This window comes from Anser brachyrhynchus (genome assembly GCF_964034855.1).
Source record: "Anser brachyrhynchus genome assembly, chromosome: Z".
NCBI classification, from domain to species: Eukaryota; Metazoa; Chordata; class Aves; order Anseriformes; family Anatidae; genus Anser; species Anser brachyrhynchus.
In genome coordinates, this window is record NC_137697.1 from 15777035 (window position 1) to 15801381 (window position 24347).

Here is a 24347-nt window from a genome sequence, read left to right on the forward strand (position 1 = left end):
AGCCTCTGACCATGGCTTAATGTACAAAATAAATGTTGCTGTCTTCCTGGTAGATCAAAGAGCTGTAGTGGAACGTGCTGGAGAGAAACAACAGAAGGGAGACAGAACGGCTTTGCAGTTTTGCTGATAAATTTAGATCCTAATTTTAAAAGGTGAAAGATAAGATATGAATAAGCTGTTGATTTTGTTTCAAAGCTCTGGTTTTAGATGATAACGTTTGCATTAGAACATGAAAATACTTTTTTTAATTGTGTGGGAGAAAGTGTCACAGATTGTTTCTAAAAATGTAGGAAGAATGTTGATGGCAGGAGCAAATGCTGAAAGATTGTTTTGGTTTAACAAGCAAAAGTAAAACCTATGCTGACATTACCCTTGTAACAATAATTCTTGAAGATAATCCTTAGTTTCTTTGAAATCCAAAATTAAACAGAATCACGTTGCCCTAGATGTCAAAATCACTGTTGTCTTTGTTTGCTGTGTTACAATTCTGTGTGAAAATGATTTAAGGGGAATTTGCTGTGCTTTGACTTCCATTTTTCTCTGTCTTTCTTTTAAGGTCAACTCAAATCAAAACATACTCTTGGGATAATGCCCAGGTTATTTTGGTTGGTAACAAGTGTGACATGGAGGATGAGCGAGTAATCTTCACCGAGAGAGGCAAACATTTAGCAGAGCAACTTGGTAAGAAAAAAAAAAAAAAACAAAAGCTGTATGATTGCTTGTAAGAATGCATGAACTAATCTCATTAATTGCTACTTGTAATGAAATGTTCATGAGACACTCACTGTAAAGAAATACAGCCATACAATGCTTCCTTTTTGTTTCTGTAGACTGAAGTTTAAACCATCCATGTTGATATCATTAAAACTTTAGCATCATTAGAACGGATATGTGTCTGTAGATGAACTTATGCAGAGCTGTGACGTGTCTTCTAAAAGCATCCACAAGACCAGTGCTGGCTCAGAGGCTTAGATGTATCTAATACAACATTTCTTACGCTGCTTTTTAGATAGGAAGTATGTTATGGACTTTGAGGTAAACAGAGAAAGATTCTATATGTGTCTGTGTATATATATAATATCTTTAGGTAGTTACAACCATAGGCAGATATGTTCTAGTGAAGGAAAAATAAATAAAACAAAATAAACAAACAAAAATAAACTAGAAGAAAAAGGAGAGAGGAGAAATTTTGTTCAAAATGTGAGCTAGAATTTCAAAAACTTGAAGATATGGGCTGCGATTTCCACTGCCAATAATCCAAAACAGAAAGACACCAATATCCAACTCCCAGTGCTGTCACTTCACTTACTGAACAGGTATGTTACACAGGTGTGTAAATAAGATGAACTTCTATTTCATGGAGCCTCCCTCTAGCAGGCAAATATTGTCCCCGCAGAAATTTACAGAGCTGTGAAAACCTCTGTTTTTCCTGTTTCTGTCCAGCAGTGATACTCTTTCATACTATGAAATGTTTGGGGGTGACACTGGCCATACTGCAATGGAAAAGCTCCACAGCATCACAACAGTACTACCCAGCCCATTTTTTCTCTGAATTTGCTAATCTCTCTGCTGATTTGCTAAGCATGCCCAACCGTTGTGCAAATTAAAACCTGGAATCACTGGAGGCTAATTTCCATGGTGTAGTGGGCACTGGGTTATTATTATTATTGTTATTTTTAAAACTGACTGTGGTAAAGGCACAGGGTAGCTTCTTGTGAATGATGTGCGTAACTCAGATCTCCTAATTACTATTTTTATATGGTATTTTGGGGAGAGGGTATTTTAAGAATGCTTGCATAGGAGCCAGCAAAAGAAGGTGATGTTTCACCTTTTTGACTGTAATCCCATGCTGTTTATTTTAAACATGTATTTTCATAGCTTGCTGACCTCATTTTTTAAAAATATTTTTCCTAGTTCTACAATTGTTTGTCCTGGCAAATAATTTCATCAGAACGACAAACCTTCCTATCTTGTCCGTCTAAGTAAGCATCTGAGAAAAAGCACACCTCATAAATATCCTTTAAAAATTACCATAAATTAGTCCTTGAAAGGTGGCAGAAAAGATTTAACAGCAGGATAAGCAAGTCAAGACAAAATGCTGACATTTGTGAAGAACTCAGTTTTTAACTGAGTTTTTAAACAGTTTTAACTGTTTGCAGTAAAATCAAAAAGGTTGCCATAGCATGCTACGTTAACAGGTGGTACCTTTCTTTGCAGAAATACCTGTCACGCTGTATGTATTTCAGATATGTATATATCTGTTCTTCACTTTGTGAACATTTCTAATATTTATTCATTTTTTTATTTATTCATTTTAATAGGCTCTAGGAAAGTATGTTCAATGGTGAAAGAGATATAAAAATTGTATCTGTATATTTTACCCGAAATTTTGACCAGGCACTAAAATGTCTGACACTGTAAGTCTGCAATGTCGAATTTGAAGATTTATTTAAAGTCACATAACTAATCTGAATTGCTAATCCTCAAAGCATTTCTCTATAGAAAGATTAATGCACTGAGTTGACAAGCAATCCCCAAGGTCATGAATTTAGCAAGACGAGAAGGAAGTTTGCATGGTATACAGTCAAGAATACTCAGCTGTAATAAACAATGCCAGGGAAAGAAAAAAAAAAAAAAGTAATGAGATAGATATCAAAACTCTTGTTTCAGGATTTAAAGCAAACTCTAACTCCTGGGATATAGAATTCACTTTTCATGGAAGCAGATTATGCTGTATTCCCATCTCGATCTACTCTGAGGTTTTCTGTTCTCAGATACATGTCCTGTGACTATCTCAAAGGCAGAACATCATGGTATTGTGCGGGATATATTGTATCTGTGGTCCAGTATTCACTGTACTCAAACTGCACACACAAATGTTCGGATGTTTTCTGTACATTTGCAATCATTTCTGAAATCTGCCCAATGACTGGGAGATGGGGTTAGGAAAAGCAGAAGAATGAGTTTAACTGAATTGTAGTAAGTACACAGGCAATGTAGGCTAGTTTGATGGGCATTGAGTTGTATCATATGCAGGACTGTCTTTTCTTTGCCAGTCAGTTGATAACTTCTTTTGCAGACAAGTTTCAGAAACAATCATATACGTTTTTGTGTCCTGCAAGAAATTTTAAGACTGAGCTGTCTGTATGGTGCAGTCTGTAATGTTGATTACAGCCATATTTATAAGCAAACACAATACATGTAACTCCTGTATAAAAAAAAATATTTTTAAACAGTCTGTTCTCAAGCGAGGCTTTATTTTGAGCCCTGTTTCATGTGCAGTCCTCTCAAAAATGAAAACGTATATTTTGGGCCAGGTTTTCAAAAGGTCAGAAAAAAAAAAAAAAAGTGGGTGTTTAACCCTCTGGCAAATATAGTTAAGAACCTTGATTTCTGTTGGAAAATTGGAACACTTTTGTGGCTGCTGAACTCCTTGCTGAATGCAATTATATTAAGGAGCTGTAATCAGTCATTTCTTCATGTATCATTACTGACTTATTTCTAAAGCGTAATCCCCAAACAAGTGTTTTAGACCAACCACCAGTAGGTCTGGTTACCTGTTAAATCCTGGCTAAACTAGCCACGTATCCCGTGTTAGCTCAGAATAGCTCCTCTCACAGTGCTAATTGGAGTTTTGAAGAGAAATAAGGAATTGCTAACAAAACTGGATTTCTAAAAATTAATTGTGAGAAATTTTCTGAACAGATCTGACCTTGAAGGCAAATGAACAGAATGTTTATGAAGTCAGAATTTGTCTTATTTCCATTTACATATTTTAAAACTTGTAGCTAATGAGATAGAGCACAACAATTCCCATATCACCACAGATCATAGCTTCAAGCTGCTTACAACCTTATCTACGGTAATGGATAATGGAAGTAGGTGCCTTGTGAAGGGTATAAAAGGGGAAGCAAATAGTGATATTTCCCAGACTGGAGCAAATTGTGTTCAGGGGTCTTATGAGCCAAAGGCAGTATCTTTCATAGAATCAGGGAATCACTCAGGTTGGAAAAGACCTCTAAGATCATCTAGACCAACCTTTAACCTAAAGCCCACCACTAAACCATGCTACTAAGTTCTACATCTACACATTTCTTGAAGACCTCCAGGGATGGTGAAACAACCACTTCTCTGAGCACCCTATTCCAGTGCCACAAAACCCTTTCCATAAAGAAATTTCTCCTAATATCCAATCTAAACCTCCCCTGATGCAACTTGAGGCTGTTTACCCTCATCTTTATCTCTTGGTACTTGGGAGAAGAGCCTGATCCACACCTTGCTACTACATCCTTTAAGGTAACTGTAAAGTAAAATGAGGTCTCCCCCGAGCCTCCTTTTCTCCAGGCTAAACAATCCCAGATCTCTCAGCTGCTCCTCATAAGACTTGTTCTCTAGACCAGTCACCAGCCTTGTTGACCTTCTTTGGACAAGTTCCAGTACCTCTGTGTCCTTCTTGCAGTGAGACTTTCATGACTATATGAAAGTCCTTTCATGACACTTTTCTATGGACTTGTCCAATGATCTCTTTAAAGTCATATAAAATCTTTCAGTCCACGGCATTCTATAAATATATACAGTTTATCAGAGTTTTCTGCCTTTGCTTTGAATTGGCCACTTGCTATTTTGACCTGATGTTTCTTAACTGTAATGTTTTGAGAAACAGTGAAAAATACTCTCATTACCTGCACTGTACCTCTGTCATATCCCTCCTTTTTCTCAAGGCTGAAATTCTCAAGCTATTTCATCGTTCCAGGTACAAAAAGCATTTCACACCTTAGTCATTCCTTGTCACCTTATTTAGTACTCTTTGTAAGTGATACATCCTTTTTTTTTGAGAAATCAGTTCATATTAGCATCATTTAAAAAGTAATATTAGAATGAGATGAAGACAGACAGGATCAAATAAATTCGTCTGAGTCATGCACGTCTACCTCACAGAGTTATCATACCGAGAAAATATAGAAACGTGACAAATCAGCCAGTACAGAAAAACAATTAATCTAGTGTTCACAATAATCACATTGAGACAATTTTATTGACTAATCACTTCAAAAAGAAGGGGGTGAGGAACATAATGTTTATGCCATTTTCTTATTTCATGAATGTTCACTCCAAGTACTATGTGGATTTGCTATTGAGTAAAACCCCAACATAGTCAACACTTACATGCATTAAGCATTTCGGAAGAACAAGCTTGAAATTTTGTGCAAAAAATAAAAAATGCTTGCACATTTACCAGCTGTGTTTCTCACATGGCTTTTTTGATACATTGATCTCACGCACCTCAGCTGAGTTCAAAGCTTCGTAAAAGTTTGGTGTCACTTTTCAGAACAGAAATGAAAAGAATGACTCACAGATGGCATGAATGTCTTGGTTCTTTTTATTTGTAGTCTGTATGATATATTGTGATCTACTTTCTGGCAAAAGCTTAGCAGGCAGAGGTGTGTGCAGAGCTTTGAATAGACACTGAGTAACTGCACACAAAAATGGAAGGTTGCATATGTAGTTTTACATATGCTTTCCTCATTTACTTATTCCATTTTGCTGTGCCTGCAAATTGGGTAGATAATTTTGTATGTATTGCCTTTGATTGTTTATTTGCGTCTGTACAGTTCTTTTTCTTTTTTTTTTTGTTTGTTTGTTGTTGTTTTGTGTGTATCCTGCAAATTATTTAAGCACTCATTAGTTTTTAATTGCAAGTTCTGTCATTAGAAGGTAAAATGCATTGTCAAGGCCACAGCCCCTAAGATTGCTGCAGCAGTACAGTCCTGCCCACAGGTCCAAGCCACGCCACCTGTGCTCATGCTGCAGCAAGTATGAGGGGGATACAGCACGATCTGTCCCCAGTGTCTGGCCACCTCTGCTGTAAGGTCCTGCTTGTCCTATCCCACCTTTTTGGCTAAGGTTGGTTAAGAGTCTGGGAAATTGAGCTGCTGTACCACAGAAACGATGTCCTGCTAAAATGTGCTTTTGGCTGTATGTTCTGTCAACCCGTTTTCAGGGCAGTGCACCTTCCCCCAGAGTTTCTGTGCCTCCACGTTCCTTGCATCCTGCCACCCAGGATCACCCAGGGCTGGGGAGCACGCAGCACTTCTGACCGTGCCTTAGGGTAGACTCACCTGCTTTGTAAATGTGTCCTGGCACACTGTCTCTCCCAGAGGCCACCAAACAATGTCCAAAACCAAAATCAAACAGGTCCTAAGCGAGGTCTTGCATTCCCTTCTGCAAAGGCAGGCAGAAGCCAGCCTCATGCTGAACTCAGGGTGCCCAGGTCTGCTGCTGAGATGGGCAGGGACACGATCGGTTTCTGAATCCTGTCATGGCTTCAGCACAAGACACCAGGTCTTGCTTCAGGACTGGGGTGAACCTACTTGCCTGTAGGAACTTGGGGTATAAGCGCCATGAGTTCTGGGAATATTAAGCATCTATGAGTTTAAGCAATAACTAAAGAGGCGTTTTTAGGGCTCCAATTTTGACATCTAAATCAGGAATCAAGTGGGACTTGGCACCTCAGCACATGGCTTACTAGAACAGCAAGTTCTGTTTTGCCTGTGTGTCTGGCTGGAGGCCGTGGTGCAGAAGGCTAACTTTCCATTAAAAATGAAAATAATTGGTTTATGCAGGAATATGCCTCTTTCCTATTTCCACCCTTCACTGTTTTTTAGCTCCGTTTAAAAGGCAAATGTTAGTGCCAGAGGAAGGATACAGACAGCACTGGAAAACACGAGGCTTCTTTTAGTTAAAGCACACACGGGGTATTGGCAGAGCAATTGAAGTCTCAGAAGCACCTGTCCCCAGGATGTTTGTTCTACCGGGGGAAATGCCAGCCTGCTGTTGCTTTGATAGACTCCAAGATGCATTACTTAATGACAAAGAGGAGCGAGGGATTGCGTTTGCTCACCAAAAGTCTCATGTGAACAAGCAAACAAAAATTCTTTGCCACAAATGTAATTTATCTCCCAAATGCACTCTTTCAAAAGGTATCTGGAAGTCACAATCAAAGTCACTGCTCTTTGCTGAGATAGTAATAGCAAAGTCCTCTTTAGGGGTTTAATGTTGTTTTAATACTTTTCTTAAAATATTTTAGCCCTTGAGCTTGTTTGGAGAGCACAGGTCCCATCCAGCTGGCCTGCAAAGCAGAGCACACAGTATGCAGATCTTCTAGCATAGCTGCAGTTGCAGAAGATGCTTTGAAGAACATCAACGGTCACCAGCTACTTTCAGCCCCATTCCCTGGGAGAGGTGACCTTTGCAGTGATGCCACTTGTGTCTGTCTTGCTGTTTGAGAGAGGGGTGGAGGTCTCTAGGATATCAGGAGCTCTGAGGAAGTGGACAGCTGAGCAGAGAAGAAAGGTCTTGCAGTTGTCTCGATTGACAGCCTGCAATGTGGATGCAAACCTTTATTAGGTACTATTCACAGCAGGCGTGAAGATAACTGCCTGTCAGTGCCCTCTCAGAGCCAACCACAGAATGCAAACCCAGGAAAATAAGGCACCATTAGCTCGTCTCCTTTATGCAGTATGACTGTTAAATGATTCATTCCGATGGCTTCCTGGACTTTGCCAGTCATACGCTGCTAAGTTACAAAGTGAGCAGCTTCCTGCAGTCACTTCTTGCTCAGCCATCTCAATACTGTATTACTCCTGAAAATATCGGGTTGGACACGCCACTGGAAAGAGCAGCACTAAGGAGCACAGCTCAAGCTTGCCTACACGAAAGGATAGCTATCAAAGGAATGCAGCCTTGAGGACATCTGTTAAACACAGCATAACATCAGGGGGGAGAAATAAAATTGTCTTGGTTATGGACAAACACTCTGAAACCAGAAGGTCTTTCTGATCAACTGGTGAAACACTAACATAGCTCTTGCCTCTATTGGCAGTGGAACTGTGCTTAAAATTGGTTAGCTAGCATGTCCTCTTGATGTCACTTTTTCTCAGGAAAGTGCAGAATGTTCTTCTCTTTGCACACAGCTCTCCTTTCTGTTTTTTTTTTCTTTTTTTTTTTTTTTTTTGAAAGCAGGCATAAACAAGTTTTAATGAGCTTTGATGAAGGCAGAGAAGGAAAAAAAATCAGGATTTCAGGCTGTTCATATGCTTACCAATGGCTAACTTAACTACTCTGTGTGCTCTGTAGCTCACCAGGTGAGCAACAACAGCATGACAGTGTCCTGGCTGATCCCTGCTGCTGTAGCGTGCTGCAGGGGCTGCTGAGAGCTTGACAGCTTTCTCTGAGTCAATACCAGGGGGCAGATAAGGAAATGAGACAGAACAGTGTACAGACAGCAAAGGGAAAAGTGAGTGAAACAACAGCAAAGGGTTTTAGATGATGCTTCTTGCTGCATCTTCCACACACAATGTTCTTATGGTCAGACAGCACTTTGATATTTTGGATCTTCTCATTTTCTGCTCCATTCTGCCTTTCCAACCCATTTGCCTTTTGGGTTTTGTCATACCTTTGTAGTTATCTGCTCTGCTCAGTCTCTTCCACTTCTGCAGTACAGATCATTATGGGTGGTGGGAACATGCTGTTCTTTGAGCTCTGCTGCCCTCAGCATCACCAGGGAGTTGCCTCACTTCAGCCTCATACTCACACAAAAAGTCTTTATTCTCAGTTAATAACAAGCAGCAGGAAAAACAAACAAACACAAAAAAATACAAATAAAAAAAAAAACACACTGAAGACAGTATTAAAAGGCATGGATCTGAAGCCATCAAACACAGGCATTTTAGAAGCTCACGGTCTCTAAGCACTATTAGTGAAATATTTGAAAAATGAGTCAGGAGGAGAGGAAAGGTCACTGGGAAAAACATCTGCAAATTATTCTGTAACAAAATGAAAAGCAATCAGAATTCAGGAGGTTGTACACCTTTCCACTTTGTTCTGAAATATTTTTTCTAGACATACTCTGCTAGGTGAAAATGCCCCCTATCTCTTTGAAACTGTTCTACAGACATTCAGACACAGGGCTTCTGTTAAAAATAAATAAATGAAATCTTTGCTGAAGGTAATACATGGGAAATCGAATCTTTGTGCAGGATGGATGAGATCCTCTGTTGCAAGGGTCATAGAATCATAGAATCATTTAGGTTGGAAAAGACTTTCAAGATCACCAAGTCCAACTATCCACTTAACACTGCAAGTCCACCACAAAACCATGTCCCTAAGGGCCGCAGCCACATGTCTCAAATACCTCCAGGGATGCTGACTCCACCACTTCCCTGGGCAGCCCATTGCAATGCCTAAGCAGCCCATCTGTGAAGAAATTCTTCCTGATATCCAATGTAAACCTCCCCTGGAGAACCTTGAGGCTGTCACCTCACATCCTATCACTTGTCACCTGAGAGAAGAGCCTGACACCCACCTTGCTACCATTCCCTTTCAGGTAGTTGTAGAGAGTGATGAGATGTCCCTTCAGCCTCCTTTTCAGCAGACGAGACAACCCCTGTTCCCTCAGCCTCTCCTCATAGGTCTTGTTTTCTAGGCCCTTCAGCAGCTTTGCTGCTCTTCTCTCAATGCATTCCAGCAACTCAATGTCCTTCTTGTAGCGAGGGGTGCCAAAGTGAACACAGTGCTCAAGGTGCCATCTGTCTCACCAGGACAGAGTACAGAGGGACAGTCCCTTCCCTAGTCCTGCTGGCCAGACTGCTTCTGGTGCAGGCCAGGAGGCTGTTGGCTCTCTTGGCCAGCCAGCCACACAGCTGTCTCATGTCCATCGGGCTGTTGACCAGCACCCCCAGGTCCTTTTCTGCCAGGCAACTTTCCAAGCCTTTTCCAGGCTTGTTCCCCAAGCCTGTACTACTGCAAGGGGTCATTATGCCCCAAATGTTGTACCCAGCATTTAGCCCTGTTGAATGCCATACAGCTGGACATGGCCCATCGATCTAGCCTATCAAGATCCCTCTGCAGGGCCTTCCTAGCTTCAACCAGATCAACAATCCCACCCAAGCTGGTGTCATGGGCAAACTCAGTGAGGGTGCACCTGATCCCCTCATCAAGATGGTTGATGAAAATGTTAAACAAAACTGGCCCCAGTACTGAGCCCTGCAGTGGTGTCTTCAGCTGCGTTAGATGAGATTCTCAGAACTGTTCTGCTGAATTCTTGTAATCCAGCTCGTCCTATGGCACCTCTCCAGTACATGCCATGATCAGTTGGAAGTGATTATTTTAAAATGCGCACAAACCATTTCTTGACTGGCTACAAAAGGCTGTTCTGTGTGATCCTTTCTGCATCTGCAGGAACAGTTTCTACAGACCATCTATAATTATCTTACCCATGTGCAGCTGAATCCATTCTACAGTAGAAGCTGCCTATGGGGAACCTACTGGAACAGCCATGTTCTCAACGCAGGGTATTTAACAAAACATGTAAGCATAGTGCCTATCAACTGCCCTGTGCACAGCCAGGACTGTTCAGGGGAATCTCCAGGAGTGACTAAAATTCCCACCCGTACAGTGTCTGTAAAGAACAAGGCAAATATTTTGTTGTGGAAGAAGCTGGGAGTTCGGTCACCTTGTCATGGGTCACTGCATTGTTCCAAATCAGTGTATCATCTCATCTTTGCTGGGTCTAACTGGGGAGGTCCTTGATCACCCAGGAAACTGAGGACTAAGCAGATACAATGTGTACACAGGCAAAGCCTGATAACCAGCTATAGCACTACTGTAACAATAATTTCCTATTTATATCAAAATCATAACCAAAATACCATAGACTTCATTACAGCCGTGATATCTATTTTTATTTGAATAAATATTTTTTGTTCTTGAACACTCTATAAGCCCCATTCTACTTGCAAAGAGGGGGGCCTGTTTGTTTTTCATAGTGTTTTTATGTAGAAAGTCCTTACTGTGGTAGTGGATCTGTTCTCTTGATTCTGTCTGTGTTATAGTATTTCCTGACGTAGGAGTCCTCTCTTTTTTGTGACACTTTTCTTTTGCTTTTCTGCTTCCTCTGTCCAGATCTTGTCTACCTGTCTTACCTGCCATTTCATGATCATCTCTTGTGCTAGGTATTCTGTGTTCCTGTTAAAACCTGCTCCCCTTAGAAATGTCTTAATTTATTCTTCTTGTCATCTTCTCTAAGGCTTTAGTGTTGCAACTCTCAAATATAACCCCATTGTGCCTCAACCCTTCTGCCCTCTTGTCCTGCTTGTATCTTCCTCCTTCTCCTCTTTCTGTCTACACAGCCTCAAACAGTGAGGGTATAGTGCTTATGCTATCCCTTTCTTAAGCCTCTCATGTCTTTTCTTATCCCTTTCTTATATCACTGTTACCCGTACAATAAGATATTTATTTATTTATTTATTTTCTGCATGAAAGATATTGTAGCTGGCAAGGAATGGAATATTTACTAAAGCAACAATCTTGTTGGGGGTTAGTTTAGGCACTAAACCCCCTTTTTCACTTCATGCTCAGCTTTCAACTCTGTTTACTTATTTGAGAAGAAAAAGAGCAGAAGCATGCAATGGGCTCAAGTGCTGCCATATTACACATGGGATCATAGGAGGTGACAGAGCTGAACGATGGTCAGGCTAGAGAGCTGTTATCTAAAGAGCAATAATTATATTCTGTCACAGCTGTGCCTTGTTTGTACCGTAAATACAGTGTGATGTTCTCAGCATCCCAGGGAGTGGCTCCTGATTTTATGCCATTTTATTGAAGTTATGACCAATCCAAGTGTTCTGGATTCAGCTTGCACAAGCACAGCAAGCACCTGCTTCTAGTCAGAGCAGTCTGACTGCCACTGCTCAGGTTCCTCATAGAGTCTGAGTGAGATAACGGCCTTCAGTCATCCTCTTGGATTGCAGTGCAGACATACACTTGAAATCAAATCTAACTTCTTTGGAACAGCTGCTTTTCTTCTGCTTCCCATGGAGCAGATGTTAAGAGCTCTGGGAAGATCTGACTGTATTGCTGTGTTACAGAATCACAGCTGAGTTTCAACACAGAGCACTGAGAATGTGGAGGACCCTTTTTCCCCCTTGCAGTCCCCAACAGATCTGAAAAGTTTTCTCCTGAACAGAGCGCTGCAGAAGCACTGAAGCCACCACCAAGTGAGGTTACATTGGCTTTCCACATTTTCCTTCCCTTTTAGAGGAAAGGTGTTGTGTCAGCCCAGCTAAGCTATAACAAACAAATGGTTTGAGACATAGATTCAAACCAACTCCCAGTGTATGATTTCTGTATGTCGTCTTTTACCCACAGTTTTCCTGCTTTTCAGGTAAATGTAGAAAGGAAAAGTTTTCAAGCTAACGTATCCTCATGCCTGGAATATTGTCCTAGCACTTCTTGCTGATATTATTAGAAGTTGTCTGACTAAATCCCTGTTACAATGTTTGTACCTCCAGGGGTTTATTATTGAAACTACCTACAAGTACTAACTTTGGCCTGCGTTTAGCTCCTATGCATCTAAATAATTTAGCACTTTGTGACATTTCAGAAAAAGGCACCTTATATAAACTAAAAATATGAAGAATATTCAGAACACAGAATTTGCATTTGTTATTGGCTCATGCTGAGTTATCTTGCCAAGTTAAATATAATTGTCTTCTGTAGATCTAAGCTAGTACTCAACCACTTACCTGGTTATAGGACTGTGCATATGTGCATTATATCCTGTTTATCGAATATATGGAACTAATATTATCTGAGTAGCTGAATTTAAATTTCAAGTAGCTTTGGAAATAGAAGATTAGCCCACACATGACATTAAAAAAAAAAAAAAAAAAGAGAGAAAGAAAGAAAGAAAAAAGGAAAAGCTGTTTTCTGCCTTTCTGCCAAGAGTTTGAAGTTAATGACATTTTCTTACTAAACGTGGTGGTAGCTGCACATTGCTTTTCAGCATTAATCAGAATGAATCAAAATAGTTCAGAAAATGTAAAGCTTTTCTTACAGTAAAAATTTTCACTGATAGATTTTTAGTGGATTAGATATTTTGTAAACTCTCTTGATATTGAAATCTGAGGCAGTGGAAAGACAGAAATAGGAGAAACTTCTATATTAACAAGGAGTCCTCATGTGGTCAATGTGGTAACTATGAGACGAGATGGAGCATGGTATGCGTGTGTGGTGGTTGGGGTGGGGTGTGGGGGGGAGGCTTAGTAAATAAACAAACAAGCAAGCAAACAAACAAACAACTAAAAATGGAAACGAAATTGCAAAGAAATACAGAATAGAGAAGACCCAGCACTGGCAGAAACCTCTGGTAGAAGGATTGTAGGCTAACCAGCAAGTTGCAAACCTGGAAGAAAGCAGATGTGGGAGATAACACTTGGGACAAATCAGGGCAGAGGACAGAGGTTAGGAAAGCTAGCTCTGATCCTTACAGGCTTCTATGTTCATGTTAGCTCTGACTGTTACCTTTGGGGTAATCATTGGGAATGGATAGATAAAAGTCTTTCTGTATAAATGAATTAAGGACAAAAAAGAACAACAACAAAAAATTATTTTATTAGTTTAGTTTGGTGGCTGGGGGCTCATGTTTTGCTCCACAGATTTACCTTTATTTCAAGTAGGTACCAAACAAAGCTTTGCTTGCCTTATCTGCCTTTTTACCTTTTTGTTTCCCAATAGAGTCATCTGTTTTTGCACCAGGTTAATGACACAATGGAAATGGCTTTTTCCAGGTGAATAATGCTCAGAGGAACTTAATAGCTAGAGATGGAATAGTAGATTATTCCTTCACAAAGGCTACATATAGAGAACATTTCTAAATTAATACTATTCTCAGATTGGTGTCAGTTTTTAGATTAAATTGTTTTAAAGTAGAATATGTTTAAAGGAATGTATTTGGGCCAGTCTTGATTTTATCTGATTTTGTATAAAGCAAATAACACTAATGTAGTTACTCTGATTGTGGTACAATTTTAACTGCTCTTGTAAAATCACTGTTTTATGTGTGTGCTCTCATATGTTTACTTTCCGTGTGTCTCATCACTCTTCTTTGCCCGAGAGAAGTTTGTGTGCTTATTGGAGATAACGCAATATACATCAAACTTACAAATGTTGTTTATTTTCTTAGGTTTTGAATTTTTTGAAGCAAGTGCCAAGGACAACATTAATGTCAAGCAGACGTTTGAGCGACTCGTGGATATCATCTGTGACAAAATGTCAGAAAGCCTGGAGACAGATCCCACCATTGCTGCTGGCAAGCAGAACACACGACTAAAGGACACCCCTCCGCCACAGCAACCCAACTGTGGCTGTTAATGCAGCTATCAACAAAGGCAGCTCCAGTGCATTCTGTTGCCAATAGAGTATTTATGAATGGTCTATATGCCTTTATTTATACTATCTTATTAATTTATTTGGGAGAAAAGTCTTTTATTCTACATCAGCAACTGGTTGAGTATGTGTATAGAAATGTTATTAGTTTGAAAGGATGATCAGTTTTTAGCATCTGGCTTTTGCATGCAAGATGGCTATTATTTTCTCCTTTCTTTTTACTGTTTTACATTACACTTACTTCAGCTGGTGCCATGCCCTCAGACCATATTTACCTAGAATTGACTTGCTTCATCAGTTTCAAATTTTAGAGTTGAATCCTTAGGGTAGTAGGTAAGATATTTTAGAATAAGCTTCCCGATGCCATTTATATTTCCTCCTGACTGAAAATCAATTTAGAAATATCGCTTTAAAGAGCCAGTCACTCATTCTGTCTGGATCATCTGTATAAGGTACACTTACTGGAGCATACTGCCTTGACAAGTCTGGGCTCAGTAAGTTACACATCATGGCTGCTTGTAAATTGCAGAAGTTAGAAGGAACAAAGCTCCAACCTTCCTGGACCCTAAGCCACCAGACATCCCTTTGAGATTCCAATTGGATGTGGGTGTTCAGTGCAGGTCTTCAGAGATATCAGGTACTTGATCCTGTCTGGCTAGTTAATACGTTTACATTCCTGTGGGACCTGCATATCTATCTAACACCTTTCTGGAACTTTACTTCTCCTTCCACCATACAGAGACCCTGGTAGTATCTGTCCCAGTGGAGGAGGGTTGACCAGCTCTTTTCATTTCCACCTGAATTAAGATATTAAACACCCAGTACTGATATTACCCCTGAAACAGCCAAATCCATTTTGCTTAGTTGTTCATAGTCAAAAACTGTCTTGTCATTACTGCTGTCAAACCGACACACTTAAGCTTTCAGGAATTTCATCTCCCATTCAGTCACTCAGGCAGCCACCACCATACCAGCTGCAAATACCTTTATTTTGCTCAGACCTATTGTAGAAGTGCTGCTGATGTCAGTGAGTTGGAGTTTGAACTCATTTTTATTTTGATGAGGGTATCTTTTTTTGACAAGGCAATCAGAAATTTCCAAAATTTTCAAAAGTTCTAGGAGTAATAGATATTATTTCTGAAGTTAGTCTGAATATATCTATAAAATCAGGAAAAGGCTGTGAAATACACAATCAACAAAAGGCAGGACAAAGCACACAAATTCTATTTTTATAAAGTGTTAAAAATAGTCATATTTGACAATTTAAAAAAGTACTCTAGTAATTGGTTGGAGTTTCTTACATCTATATCCTATAGTGCTTTGTACAGCTGCTTTATTTGGGTCACAGTGACATTTTTAAACTAAACTGGATAATTGAGAAAGCATTAACTGTTTTATTGTTCCTATTAGACAGGCTTTAGGACAGGGCTGACATTTCTCAGGCTGTCTGCAACAGGAAAACATAGGAAGACAAAAAATTGAAAGCAACAAATGGTACTGAAAACTGCTTGAAACTGCAAAGAAATCCTTCTATACACATTCATTTTTCAAAGGTAATTTATAGAAGCTCCTGAAGGATAGGAAAAAGGCCACTTTTATTTATTTATTTATTTATTTTTACTGGTTAAATACACTACATAAACTTTAACATAGTGAAACTGACTTTCAAACAAGGCATATAGGCACATGCAAAATGGATATGCCACCAGGGGGCTACACTGGCTGCCTAATTCAAATTAAAGGATGTTCTTTCTTCAGTATAGGGTTTAAACCATGTCTGTCCTGTTAACTAGCTTCCTTAAACACCTATTTTTCTAGTAGACAAAGAGGCTGAGCCTTCACATGCTTGATTTTAAAAAGAAAAAGTAAAAACTGCTTTCCTCTTTGGATCAGTGAGCAGTCAGCTAGAAGAGGCAGATGCTACCCCAACCATAACCCTGCCTCTCTATGGGGATAATGCTTTTCTCTCTCCTGTCTAAGACAGCACACTGGTAACTGTGTTGAGAGACTTTCAATGATACCTCTTCACCCACTAGGTACCAGCTGCTTTGAAAAGAGAAGTGGTAAGAAACCAAGGGAGATTTGTGTGAGAGTGCAGCTAGTTCTCTGCCCTATGCTTTGTGCTTGCTGCAGAAAAGCGAGCAGGGAAGCCTTGAGATAACACTTATCTGCAGCCCTCAGCCCTTTAGAAAAGGTGTAGGCAAAGCAAGGTAAGGAGAAAGGAGGACATCACTACATCTTATAAAAGCTTGGGCATGTCCTGGATAATGCAACACTGCTACAAGTGCAAATATTCAGCTTTGCTCTGGGGTGCTGGCTTCAAAACGGCTATGTCCTGTGCACACTGTAACAAGGTAAAAAGCTCACAAGACACCTTGCTACAGCCACACCTTGATTGTACTCCATTGCAATGAATTCCAGACTCTCACTGCCTCTTTGTGACAATGTAGTTTTTAGTCAGTGGTGGTAGTACATTATCAGCATATATCTTTTTAAAGAAGTTGAGCGATAGATAAATTATTCTTTACTTGTATGGGATGAATTAATTGCTTTTCATTTTGCATCAAGGAACTGGTCAGAAGAGTAACAACAAAATCAGAGAGTAAGATTTTCTCCTTCCCTTTTCTGAGACAAATAAAATGCCAGGCTTTCAACATGTCTGATCTTCTGCATGGGATGGGAAGGATGGGGAAGGAAGCTGCCAGAGCTGCTCATCAGACTGCCAGCCATGTGTTGTGAGGAAAAGGCTCACCTGAAGTAGGAGTGCAGTCACTAGACAAGAACTCCTAGGATCTTTGTATTAACACTCAGACTTTGTCATAGAAATGTGAGACCCAGCCACTAGATAAGAACTCCTAGGATCTTTGCACTGACACTCAGACTTTATAATAGAATTCAGAATTAGTCAGATTAATTAAAATTAATTTTTAATGTGTTCACATCAGATCCTTGGAGGTTTTCAAGACCAAACTGGATAAAATTCTGAGCAACCTGCTTTGACCTCTCAGTTGGCACTGGTTTGAGGAGGAGGTTGTGCTGGATGACCTGCTGATGTCCCATCCAACCTGCTTTAGCGTACCAGCCCTTCCTCTGAAATTGGAAATGCCTAGATGTTTGAGTATAACTGTAGTGAACAATCAGGGTTACCTATGGTTGGAAAAATAGGTTTTGATTTTCCATCCAGTAGAATGAATTGGCTATTGAGAAGCATGATAATCTCAGTACTTCACCTTCCTCAGCTGGGACCTGGCTATTGCAGAGGAACACAGACAGAAAGGCTTTTGGAAGTAACTTACTATCCATTCCCCAGGCATTCTAAAATTTTAGTTTCAGTTCTAGGGGAACAAGCAGAAGTGGGATTTTCATTCTGCTGACAATTATGGCTTGGCCTGTTTCGTAGTGTAGGATGTGCAACTGAATCCTGTGTCATTATAATTCAGCTCCAATTGACTTCTGTGATAGAACTGCAAATTTCTTAAATGTGAGCAGAGGTACATTAATACTGAGCCCTTTGGAAATCCCATCACAACCTAACCAAGGATCAAAATTTAAACAACAAGTGGATCATTCTTCATAGATTCCAGTAGTCGCTGATTGTGCACTAGTCATGGGAGGAGACAGAAGCAGGGTTTGGTTAGATCCCTAATCTAAACACTGTTGTGGTACAGTTCTGTCAAGAAAAAGAATCAGGCTAAGAAAAAAAAAAATTTACTTTATTTGTAACAAGAGCTCTGGATCATTAAATTGAAAACCTGGGACAAGATATGCAAAACTATTTTCAGCCTCATCACAATTTTTGGTGAAAAAATACTTATACAATTTGCACTAATTTGTTGTCACTCTCGGCACAGAAATAGGACTGATTGTTATGGAGCTTTACTGGTCCATCCACAGATGATCTTTTCAGCCAAAATGTAGGTCAATTGATGAGATACAGCAGTTGACACACAGGGCGTATTGCATTTTTGAGAGTCTAGATGCCTCTTGACAGAGGTTCTTGAGCTCCATAGTGCCAGCTGAACTATCACTGCACAATCCATTTTCCAAATTACAATCTAGACTAACGCTTTTAGCAGTGGGGTAATCCTGTGCATGGATAATACACCAGCCTTAACGTGCTCTGATAGTGTCTTGCTTGCTGCATGATCAAACTTGTTCTCAGAAAATTCCTTGGGATAGCACACGGGAGCACAGGATGTGACCAGCTCCTGCAGTGCCTCGTGGCACCGACCAGCCAGACAGCTAGCAAGCCTTGTTGGGTTCAACCTTCAGATGCATGCTTTTGATTCTGATAAGAGTTCATGTTCACAAGCATTTTGGTCCTTACAGCGCAACTAACTTACTACTCTATATTTTTTGTTCTTGCTGCTGTTTTTTCTTTATTTTGACCTGTTTGTTTGGTGTTTGGAATACTTATGAAGTAGCCTGATTTTCTGTCCAAAAATACTCTTTCTGTCAGAACAGCTGTGTATGTGACTGTTACCTGGAACTGTTTGTTCCTCTGTGCTTATACTTAATGTGATGCCTAGAGAAACTACCTGAGCAACTACATCTCTGTGGCCTTTCCAGAGCATCAGTCTGAAAGATTAAGTTTTCTTCCCAGTTTGCTCAGGTCTGTATATTCAGCTGTACCACCTGCAACTTCTTCATTTTAGGAAAGAAGTGCTATTTCACGGTACACAAAATCTGCTGGAGTTTGATCCTAACTTTGAGAATGCTTTCAGTTTAATTGTCAGTTCTAGAGGAAAAAAAAATGGTGGTACAAATTCTGCACCTGATGATGATGCCTTTGTTTCTGCAACAGCAGATGAGAGATGCTGCATTTGCATTCCAGAAGAACCCCCCACAAAACAATCCCTCCCCTAAACTATACTTTTGTATATAAGCTCAGGAAGGGCAAGCTTTCTTACCTGCATATTTAAGGGCATCAACTAAATTACTGTTCTGCTGATTGACTGTTAGGACAGTTTCCTCCTTGGCCTGTTTCTTAGACACACAGCTTTTGAACCTAGTTCCTCTTTAGAATGACAGATTTAGCAGTTTAAGACCATGAGTATGTAAATCCTCACAGATGAACCCTCAGGGGGGTGTGAAGCAACGTGTCTTCACTTATGCCAACACGGAATAAAGTTTTGTTGATTTACACCATTTAATCCATACACATAGTCTCTTCAGTACAGACTGACTCCAGATTCCCCAAGACTCACCATTTGTTGAGTGTCATTTAAAGAGGCAACTCAGTTCAATTATTTGAATGATTTTCACCAGTTTTCTTTATTAAGAAGGGGTAAATGCAGTTTATCTTTGCAATGTAAGCTTTTTTCCTTTCATTCTTTTTTTTTTTTTTTTATTCCCCTTCCTTTATTTTACTTTGTTTATATGGGGATGTTCATTGAATCACAAACTGTAACTACACACGAGTAATATGCATATTGAAGTGGTATGTCTTTGAAGCTTACTCAGTTCCTACTGCTACTTATTCAAGTGCAGTGCAGAATTCCCTAAATGCCACAGTAGAATTTATCTGGAACTTCTCATTAACACCAGAATCAGATGGGTTATGTCTGCAGACCATAGGATTATTTACCGTGGTTGCAGCAGGTGTAGGTGGCTTATCATTTATAGAGTGAATTACCTGGAATTTGATTTGGCTGGGGGAAAGTGGAAGTCCAGTAACTTCAGGATCATGCATACCATGCAGAAATGAAAGCTAGGGATTGCTTACCACTTCTGGCGATAGATTTCCTTGAGTAATTCTGACATGTACCTGCAATTAGTCTTAAATGAACTGTTTGTGGTGTAACTGCTGTTTAATATTTTGTCAGTAATGTCAGATGTGTTGTGGCTCAGTTGGACTGTCAGGATGTTTAACCTATATACTAGTATTTGTGAAACTGAAATGTCTTAAATGTTGCATGAAAATATGTTATAAAAATAGATATGTTTTCTATTTTTTGAATACCTCAAAACTGAGGAATCATGGGCCAATAAGTGCAATATTTAATGACTTACTCAGTGTATATAAACTTGTGTGAAAGGGAGAAGTGTCATGTATGTGTGATAAGCTGTTGATGATGCCTGTGTGGCTTAAGATTTCCAGTAGCGCTATGTGTCTTGTAGTAACATTTATATAGCAAATGCTTTACCAGTGTAGTGTAAAATTACTCTATTCTTAAGTCATTTAAACTATTTTTCATATACGAGATGATGGTAAAAGATGTCTGTCTGTTCACTGCAAGTGCATGTCAATTTTACTTTTAGAATCGTGAGCAGCCTTTTTGAAAATGATCACATTACATCGACACTAGTGGGACAACGCTTTCAGTCAGAAGATGCTTGTAACCATTTCTAAACTATCTGCATATATTTTTAAAGCATGTTCTCTAGAAGCATTAAAAGAACCTCCTAGAGCTCAGCGTTACAAAGCATTATCAGTTACATTATCTGTTTACCTGTATTACATAGTACTATGTTGGTGTATTCTCTTTAATCTGATACAGTTAATTCATAATACTTACCTGAAATATTAAATAGGAGTATCCAATACTCTTGCAGATGACTTGGCAAACTTCAGTTGGTGCCCTGAGTTAACATATTTGGGAACAGCTTGAAGGTCACAGGCAGAGAGGTCTAGCACAGTGCACAATGACCTTAGTCACTTATAACAATTAAGTTTCTTAACTTTTCTAGATCTTAAAGATGGAATTATATCCTTAAATATATTCACCCAGACACTTCACTCAACAGCTACATGGCCCTCAGTCTACATGGCTACAAGTGCAACTCAAAATCTAGCCATGAATTGAGAAGGAGACATCCAATCGTTTCTAATTCCTTTCCTCTTATCCTTGCATATTTCTAATAATTCTGTAAGCACACAAGCAAGGCCATCACTATTCAGAAAATACATTTGAGACTTTAAACCCCAAATCACCTATTTGTGAGTGGTTCCCAGCAGTGACTATGGAATCTGCAGAGGAGAAGTTTATTCTGTTAATTCTTGCTACATTACTGGTTTCAAAGAGAGCGTGTAATAAGCCCTGGAAATTTGCTAAGTAAAGCTGTGCCATTCAGTCTGGGCCAAGGATAGTAACTGGCTTTGCTGAACAATTTTCCTAAAAAATTTTTATTACTACCACATTGAAAGGTACATAAGTAGATTTTTAGTTTGACCTGATGCATTTCTGTGACAATGTACAAGGTTGATTTTTATATTTTTTAAAATTAGCCTGATCAAGAAAAGAATCAAACTCTAAGGCCTACTGGAAACCAGTAGCATGGTTTTCCTTTCCTATGTCTTCACATAGTTTCTCTAAGCAAGCAAAGTAAACAGATTACATTAAGTAGCACAGGACAGTACCTGCAAAGAACCGAAGAACCCCTAAAATTCTTCCTCTTTGTATACCATCTGCCAAGAGATCACCTGCAAAATTACACAGACCAGGGTAAAATGAAAACATATTTTGAGAGAAATCTGGGGTTGCTTAGTAAAAGAAGGAAATCCTGGACATCTTTGTAGCTGAGCAGGAGATAAGTAACAGTCATAATAGGAAGTACCACTTAAGTGAATATACAGGCTGCTACAGGACTGAGGATTTACCTAAATTTTTTATTGCTAAGTGACCTGACTGTTCAAGGGCTGGCAGAAATTTTTACCTAGTATTTTTATTATTCCTCATATAAATATATACACAAAGACAAATGCTTACCTTGAAAATATGTAGCTGTTCTGGCTCCTTCAAGCTAACTTACTTGCTGAATTGTTCTTGAAGAAAAGTTGAAGTACTTGCTTAGGATACATTTGTGAGGGGGTGAGACTCAATCTGTCCCTCCTCCTCCTGCTAGTCCTGCAATATAGTGACTGTGGTTCTAAAAAATATGTTAGTTTAAAATGCTGCTGGGTGACAAATGTTGTGAATCTTCTGCATCCATCCATGGGAGCTCTTGTCTGAACGTGAAGTACAAGTTTTATCCATGTGCAGAGTTTAAAATCTATGTGAACGTAGAGACTGTGTGTATTCCATTGGATATTTTGTTTGTATGTGACTTCTGTATACCAAGTGGATTTTGTTTATTTAGTTTTTTGTTGGAAGGTTTCTTTCCTTTTATGATTACAATAAATATACAAGAGACTATATTCATGAATATCTCAGTTGTGGTGACATGGTCTTACCCCTATCCTCTCTCTCTTTATTTCTTTTCACCTACTATAACTGTGAAAACAAAACAAAACAAACAAACAGACAAAAACTAAGTTTTGACAATAATGCCACAACTGCTGAATATCCCCTCAACAGCACTGGTGTGTCTTAATTCTCAGTAAACAAAGTTTACTGAAGATTTGCCCTAAGATTCTGTGGGAGAAAGATTAGACGTTTTCCTACCAAAGCACATTGTTGTGGTAGCCTGTACGTTGGCCTTTTACAGCAGGAGGTGAAGTTTTTTTCTTTTAGCTGCATACACTTTTTCTTTTTGCTATACAAATTGCTAAAGCTCCTGCTCACAGGAATCACAGAATCATAGAATATCTGAGTAGGAAGGGACCCACAAGGATCATCAAGTCCAACTCCTGGGTCCCCAAAGGAACACCCAAAAGAAAAAAAAAAAAAAAAAAAGCAGACCAAACTCCTTTATCTCATGCTCTCTCTTGTTGTTCCATTATGCTTCAGTCAAGTCCCCCTGTTTTTCTAGTATGTTTACATCTCATCTGCAAAATAAACAAATAAACATTGCCTGATTAATGCCCAGTTCTCACTCAACACCAAGAGCTTCCTAGCATATTACTTGGGACCCCATATCCACGGGGAGGTTTTTCTGAGGGGTCTATCTGTGCAGCTCAAAGCCCTGATCCACAGACCTTATCTTTCCAGCACTAGCTCTTGTCATTGAATGAAATACCTCTGAGAATGAAATTCCCTTGTTCCTCCCAGCTACCAGCAAACTTAGCACCTTCCTCTTGCGATAGATCTGTGAGATTGGCCCCAAAGTACTTTCTCTGCCTACTAGGCTGAGTGGAAAAAAAGACAATGAGGAATAAGAAGTAAAAGATAATGGGGAAGAAACAGGCGGACTTCTGACTTATACCTTGGAATTAGGGTATTTTTGCATTGCTTTTATTTGGAATATGTTGGGGCTTTAAACAAATAGAAGCAGACTAGAGAAAATCACAGATGGGTAAATGAGAATGATGATCCAAAAGGATAACACCTGTTTCAGCAACAGGTGTTTCTTGCTCAAGAAAAAACATTTTCATTTTATTTCCAGTCAGAATGCTGGAGTCATAGATAGGAAGTTCCCAACTGCAAAAGAAAAAGACGAAAGAAAAGATACTGGAAAAAGGAGATATAAAATGACCCAGAAAATATTCCAAACTTTGTTTAAGGAAGGGCAAATGAGCAGAATTTACCCAGGAAGTGGGGGTGGATAATTTAACAATAGGATATACCTAAAAGAAGGGAAACAAACTATGAGCTTACACCCAACTGAATGAACTCTGACAGTAAATCAGAGAACTGAGGCAGTTAAGAGCAAGAATTTGATTTTGCACAAATCTGTGCAACTCTTGAGCTGTAAAGTGAAAAACAAAGGCCCCTTCAGAAATCTTATGAACTTCCTTGCTATATCTGTGTGCCTGTTTGCACACATGCAAGATCCTGAAGAGTTAAACTATAAGCTAGAAGATTTACAACTTAACTGGGTAACATGGCAAGGCTGTGGTTTAAGTCACGGTGAACTCAGGTCGTCAGTCATAGGCATAGGTTACGGTAAGCTGGCGTGAGGTCCTGCCCTCCATGACTTGCTAGCCAGAGGTCTCCCTAGTGCCTGGTCCAAATGTTCCCGAGCTCCACTGGGTCTTGAGGAGCTGGAGGTGCTGTAGGAGCAGCACTAGGAGGAGACACACCAACCTGATGAATAACTGAGAGCAGGAGCAACCTCAGGCAGCTCTGCAACCCACCATAGGGAAAGGAATAGGAGACCAGAGACCACTGCGACAGTAGAAAAAAAAAAAGGGTGTGGAAGGGGCAAAAACCATCCAAACACCCCGTTGTTAGGAAAATAAAAGCAGTCTTCTTGGAAAGATATAAACACTAATGTTGCCCTCTTCGCTTCTTAGGAACAGC

General features: G+C 39.6%; 1 protein-coding gene across 1 annotated transcript in view; it reads left to right on the plus strand.

Moving 5' to 3' along the window:
* Positions 1-22373, plus strand: part of RAB3C (RAB3C, member RAS oncogene family) — a 143054-nt gene extending 120681 nt beyond the window's left edge. Inside the window, exons 4-5 of the mRNA XM_080573442.1 lie at positions 557-681; positions 14024-22373. Of these exons, the coding sequence (XP_080429568.1) occupies positions 557-681; positions 14024-14211 (313 nt within the window). The 3' untranslated portion in view covers positions 14212-22373. The remainder of the gene's footprint in view (positions 1-556; positions 682-14023) is intronic.
* The last annotated feature ends 1974 nt before the right edge of the window (positions 22374-24347 follow it).